General features: G+C 38.8%; 1 protein-coding gene across 1 annotated transcript in view; it reads right to left on the bottom strand.

Annotated features, from left to right (window-relative positions):
- Positions 1 to 912: 912 nt before the first annotated feature.
- LOC143640203 (fibronectin-like) overlaps positions 913 to 6,671 on the bottom strand; it is a 32,814-nt gene continuing 27,055 nt past the window's right edge. Inside the window, 5 exon segments of the mRNA XM_077108092.1 lie at positions 913 to 984; positions 1,336 to 1,449; positions 3,844 to 3,950; positions 4,450 to 4,575; positions 6,459 to 6,614. Coding sequence (XP_076964207.1) covers positions 913 to 984; positions 1,336 to 1,449; positions 3,844 to 3,950; positions 4,450 to 4,575; positions 6,459 to 6,614 — 575 coding nt within the window.

The raw sequence follows: 6,671 nt of genomic DNA, 5'->3' as shown, positions 1-6,671 counted from the left end.
TTCATAAAGATGAGAGGCTACTTAAATCTGTTAAGGAAAAAACATAAATCTCTCTGCTCTTGAAGAGTGGAGAAATGACAAAAGTGAAGCTGTTTTTGCAGCAAAAAGCAGAAAGCCTTGTACAGAAGTAACCCAAGAATTAAGGAGCCTTGCATGTCAGAGCTATCTAAATGTTTGATGAATTGAAAAGAAAAAGAACATTCATGGTGATTATTATTTCCTCCCCAAATATCTGATATAAAAAGAAGTGGCTTCCAAGTTGTGGAATGTAAATCTTTTATTAAAACAGTTGTCTTTCCACAGTAGTAAAGCTTTGGCACATACAGTATAAAAAATAATTACCAACCATAATTATACCAAATTTCTCTTGTCAACCGCATACCAAGTGTCTTCAATACAATTTTTTTTCTGTATAAAAATACTGAGAAAAATTGATAAATAACAGGTAAGAGAAAGACACTTCTAAGCAACTGTTAGAATCATTTGGAGAAGTGAATACTGTGGATATGTTAAATATCACAGTAGCAAGGACACGCCATTCCTATAGTATTGTGGGCTAGACAATTAAATGAAAACAGAAGTGTTTGGGCAACTTTCCTATTTAAAATTTTGGTAACATAATTCAATACATTATGCAAACCAAATCACACCGAGAATCATTTCATTTAAAATACTGAGCAGTACTGACTATTCTAAAGCAGAATAGACAACATACTGCCCTCATTTATGAGAAAAGTCTCAAAACACTTCCCAGTGTGATGCTTGGAGAAGCCGTGAGTTTAGCTGAAGCTGGAGTCTCCAGAGCAAAAGGCTAAGAAAGAAACAAACATTCAAAGATGGGATCTGCTAACATCACTCGACTTCGGATAGACCATAGCAGACACAGATGCTTGTTCCGTTGGGTTGCAAATATTACTCTCTGGAATCTTCTTTGTCAGCCTGCACATCTAAAGGCATGAAGCATTCGATTGGGCAAACAACATTCTGTTAATGGAAGAAGAAGAGAATCAGTATAGCAAATACTCTATAACGTATATGGGGGTGTGGGTTGGAAGGGGAGACTTGTGACAACTGTTCATAGAAAAGAAACTTTCTAGTTTGAAGAGCCCAGCCATATACTGAGCAATGAGAGATATTCAAAAATTCAATGATGCTTTAGGATACAGTATTCCACACAAGTCACTTAAGAGATCTTCAAAACAACAACAACAACAACAACAACAACAACAACAACAAATATTTGGTTCATTCAGAAGAAAGGAATCTGCAGAAAGAGATTCCCTGTCATGCACCCAATTACATTTAGGGAGAGTCTACAGGGGCAAATGGACTTACAGTGTTTGTTGTCTGATGATATCTCGGTGTATACTGGTTGGGGGAGTGACCTGAGGAGGGGCCTTCAGGAACAGTTGAACCACCTGGTCTGTAACAGTTGTCACAGAGCCAACCCTGGAGGAGAGAGATGAAACAAATGGAGCTTAGGACAGACATCCCAAGGGCATCATAATTAGTGCTTGAGTTAAGAATTTCAGCTCTTGTGCATTGGTCAAATATAAGCAGTAAATCACTAAAGAAGCACTGATGAGAATCTCATGTATTTGCAACTCTTGGAATACATTTTGGTTTATCACCAAAGCTCACACTGGCCTCTGCATACACTTTGTCTTTCTCCTGGAATTTCCTCTCTTCTCTTCCTATCTAAATCCCACTCAGTCTGCTAAGTTTGATTGCAGTCCCAACATCCTCAGCAATGTTTTTTTTTTTTTTTAATACTAGATGATGGAAGAGATTGTTTCAAAGAATCTTAGAGCTTTTAAAAGAGACTTGAGACCACATAGACACATACCTTCATTATACAGCAAAGGAAATAGAGATCCAGGGGAGAGGAGTGGCTTGCTGGGAGGGAGAGGGAAGTCACACAATGGGCCATAGTTTGGGGCTGCCAACATGGAGTTGGGCTGACACTAGCCATGGTCTTTCCAGCATCGTATGGCAACTCCCTTCCTAAACCACCCTGGCCAGTAACATGGAAGTCTTGTCTCTGGCCAGCAATGGAGTGGAGCATAGGAACAGACCACGCAACACCAGTAAAACTCTCTCAGATTTTTGCCTGAAGTGAGGGGAAATGAGAGTTCTCTTTCTCTGTTCCTAAATTGGGAGACGGTAAATTTGAAGCTGATCTTGGATGTTACCATAAGCAGGGAATCCACTAGAAAAGAAATGGTAGCCCAAGAGCAACAGACTCCATATGCCATGGTGGGAGCTGCCCCTCAAGCTGGTAGATACAGAACTTCTCAGTTATGGGAGACATTTTTGCCCACTTAACTTGAACAGGACTTTCCTCTTGCAACCCAAAGAACACTAATATATTCTTTCTTATTTTTTAAATATATTTTATACATTCTTTCATATCTTTTATATATTCTAGACATTTTCCACTTTGTAGCCTACTTCCCATAACACCTAACATAATACAGGTCAATGCCTACCTACAGAATCAGGAATGTTCCTACTCCTGTCATAAGTGGTTCATTGAGCACTTTGCAACAGAAAAGGAGTCACAGGGGAAAGGTTTCACGTTCATTAAGTAACAAAGAGACTGAAGTGTGACCAATGTCTACTTCCCAATAAATTCTCCTTTACACATTTTTATACCAAAATGACTGAGTTCTATGATCGGTCTTTATGAGAGAAAGAGGGGGGGGGTTTGAAAGAAAGAGACCAACTTCACACACTAGGGATGGAATCAGATCAGTTTCCTTGGACTGTGTCCCTTGGTAAGGTGATGCAGAGAGAACCCTGAAGAAGCTTCCCTGATGCCAGATGAATCTCCCCAAAGTACATTTTCCATCACGCTCATTTTCTTCTTGTGCATCTGTAACTGGTTAATGCCAAATATATCATACTGTGGACCTCGCCTGGGGTGGAAGCATGTTTCCTTCCCATGGATCAGAATTTGGAGTGTTGTTAGGAAAGGCATGTCTCCATTGAAAACGAAGGACGATGACCTTCCATTACTTTCCAGTTACAAGAGTCATTTCCCTTTGAAATTTTACTTATTTGGGAAAGGCACAGCATTCTGTTGTTACAATGAAGGAGGGCATATATTAGAAATAGCTGAGGAGTACTGGCTTAAATAGTGAATTTTTTTGCCATCTAATTTCTGACAACAAGACACTTAGGCAGAGGTTTGGTTCATGGAGCCTACCTGGGCCAGTTCACCCTGTCCCTGGGGGTGTGCTTACTGTCTTTCTGCTCCCTCAACCAAATCTGAGACACCCCAAGTCCAGCCAGTTTATTCTTCTCTTTTCCATAAACCCTTTCTTGCTGACTCCAGTCTAGTCAGAACTGTATTTGTCAGACTCAACTCAAAAACCTTCCTTAATTAGCTTGATTTTAAATACATACTAATTTAATTTCTGACTATATCATTAAGTAAGAGCCATGACCACTTCTCATTTCCTGTTTGTCCCATTTACTTAGCATATTAGTAGAGCTAGTACAAGGATATATATTTGGACTAAGAGAGGGCACAAAGTGGAATTTTCTTAGACCCAAAGTATTATTTGAAATATTTCACAACAAGGCCACAGGAAAATTGTCCATCAGCATAGAGCTGGCTACTCAGTGCTCCATAGCAGGTAACACTTCCAGTGCTGAAGAACAGAACAGCCTGAGAAGAGCAGGCATGGGGAGGGGCTGTCTGCCATTCTCAGGGAGGATGCTCCAGAGTCTTATCAACTCTTCATAAGAGGCATGGAGGCACCTTGCACACAGCATGTAAATACAGGAGCCTCCCCTGTGTCATCTAAATTGCAGGGAACCTGGCACATCCCATCTTACCTGCTGGCCTCCAAAGCATGTGCAGGAACAAATGGCACCTAAAAATTCGTTCTGCCACCGTTCTCCCACCTGGTAAACCTTCCCATCATCGTAGCATGTTGTCCCATCTACATGTAGGCACAAATCAGAAGCACATGTAAGACCAAGAACAGCAATGCAGACTCAGCTTGATACAAGGGTGGGTTCTATTTTATCCTAAATTTGTATCATCAAAGTCCAAATTACTCAAATTTATATGAATCATCATAAGAGAGGTACTACTCCTCAGATCTTAAGGCAGCATTTCCACAAACTAGATCTAATAGGTTCAATGGAAATCATATTTTAAAAGTTGAATTGACAGACCAATAGAGACTTCTTCCACCATTTTCACTGTAGATAATGATCAAAATACTCAGAAAAGTGCTAAAGTGGCCTGTAATAACATTCCATCATGACTCCTTTTTGAGGCTCACCTCCACTTTTCCAAATCAAAAGATGAACAAAGCCTCTGTTCAAACCTCAAGGGGACCTAAAGTCTCCAGTCCATCCTGTGAATGGGAGTTACAGCCCCTAATGGAAGTGGGTGTGCCAATAGAGCTCCAGAAACCATTCTCAATGACGTACCAGGATCGCACTTGAATTCTCCTTTCCCTTTGCCCAGCCACGTGCAGCTCAGCATCTCGCCGTTGTCTGCCCTGCGAGTCCACTTCTCCCCAATCTTGTAGTTCACACCATTGTCGTAGCACCATTCTGTGTGGGTGGGAAAATCACAGGCAGAGTTATTTGTGTTCTGACTCTCAAGAGAAAAGCACACTGGGATATAGGATTTTAAAATCCACATATCTGGAAAGAATGACAAGTTAAAGGTCACAATCCCTACTGTGAACTGATTCTTCAGTTGGACTTAAAAATATAGTTTCTACTATTTATTATTTTCTAGGCCATTTTAAGGCACTCCGCAGTAATCATGTCATAGGACTTGGCCAATGATTTCCATTTAAATTTTCATTAAGGTTTAAAATTGTGGTGAATGAAAGCAGGATCAGAGTAGTCTTTTAGGAATATATATATATATTATTTATATATATATATTTTTAAAGTCAGTTTTGGATTTGCAGAGACCTTAGATACAAAGAAGTGCAATGAAACAGATCAGCATTTTCTTTCTGCCATGACCTCTTGCATGTAAGTTGAAAGAAAGAATAAACATAGATGACAAAACAATGATAAACCCTGGCTATCATCCCTACAAATAGAGACCTGGTGCTGAAGAGAATCCACAAGTCCTATGCCTTTACCATATGTAAAAGATGACTTTTAGTCTCTGAGATTTATACTAAATAGAACACACTTAGGAAGTTTACATCAGAATGCATTTTTTCTTCTAATTTATAAAATCAACAATTCAGTCTTCTCAAATTGGAAGAAAAGGCATTAAATAACTATGACATTCAAGCAAAGAATATGTAAGTTGATCTAAAGACACTCATAAACAACCTTAGACTTCTGCTCCCACAATTGCACCTAATACTTATGCAGGCAAAAAAACAGGCAAAGTTTTAAAAAGTAGTTCATTTTCAGAAGTTAAAAACCAACCACCTCATTGCTGCCACATGTTAACACACCCAACTCTACCGCAGTGCACGCCCATACTTCTGCTCAGCCTCCCAATTTTATATACCATTTTCAGGTGGCCAAGCTCAGAAGTCTACACTGTAAAAATCAGTTGGCTTTTGAATTTCAATCTGGATTAAGCCATTTCATGTATATAAGTCAACTAATATACTTTTAAGAAATCTTTAAAAATCTGTTCTGTTTTACTTCCATGAATATGATTTCTGTAAAAGTTGATGAAAGGATTGTTTATATGGTATAATGGTTAACACCTGTAAAAATGAACCAATGGTCAATAATGATTATATCTCCTAAAATCGAAGGATAAGTGAAAGGTTATAAATTCTAATAGTAACTCTCAAAGCACAATAGATAATCCTAGGATCACTGTAATTTGAAACATTAAAATCTCTATAATTTGAAAATCAAATATTTTTTGGTGAAGTGGCTTTTAAATTATGGACAAGTAGAATATCTGTACATTTTCCTTTACATTACTAGCAATATTCAAACTATGTGGCTGGTGTGTGTGTGTGTGTGTGTGTGTGTGTGTGTGTGTGCACATATTCAATGTGTGTATTTGTGATGTGTGTGTATAATGTGAGAGTGTGTGTGTACATATGTATGTTTGATTTGTGTTAAATGAGTATGAGTATGAATCATCACCTTGAACCACATTCAACACTAAAGATTAAAAGAGAATTGGGGTTTCTCTGACTGGCACTCTCAATGAGAACTGACTCCACTGAGTTTGACTTAACAGAAAATTTCAAAAGCATCACCAACAACTTGCTTTAATCAGTAGTTGTATTAGCATACGACTTGAAATGAAGCGATATTCAACAAGTAAAATTTCCCATCATTTTTCAATGATACAAAATGTTACTTTGAGTCCAACAGTTTTCTCAAATGTTTGGAAGAGCTTGCGTCTACCAAACATGACTCCTTGGTACGTTAATGCGAATGTATGGAACTGGAGGAGATGGAGGAAGAGTGGATGGTCAGAGCAAGCTACTCACTAGATGAATCACATCTGAAATGCCCACTGCCAAAGCCCAAGCACTGGCACGTGAGTTTAAAACCAGTTTTAGATATTCGCTCCCATTAGTCTCCAATGTCATAATGGGAAGCCAAGTAGGGGTCAAAGCAGGTGTCATCAATAGGTTGGTTTGGGCCTATGAGCAACAGGAAGAAAAAGCAAAAGAGACCTATTATTGGTGGTTTGGAAGAAG

This window comes from Callospermophilus lateralis, unplaced genomic scaffold (genome assembly GCF_048772815.1).
Source record: "Callospermophilus lateralis isolate mCalLat2 unplaced genomic scaffold, mCalLat2.hap1 Scaffold_1348, whole genome shotgun sequence".
In the NCBI taxonomy this organism is placed as follows: Eukaryota; Metazoa; Chordata; class Mammalia; order Rodentia; family Sciuridae; genus Callospermophilus; species Callospermophilus lateralis.
Note: the sequence above shows the minus strand (reverse complement) of the source record. Positions and strands in the feature narration are given on the sequence as shown.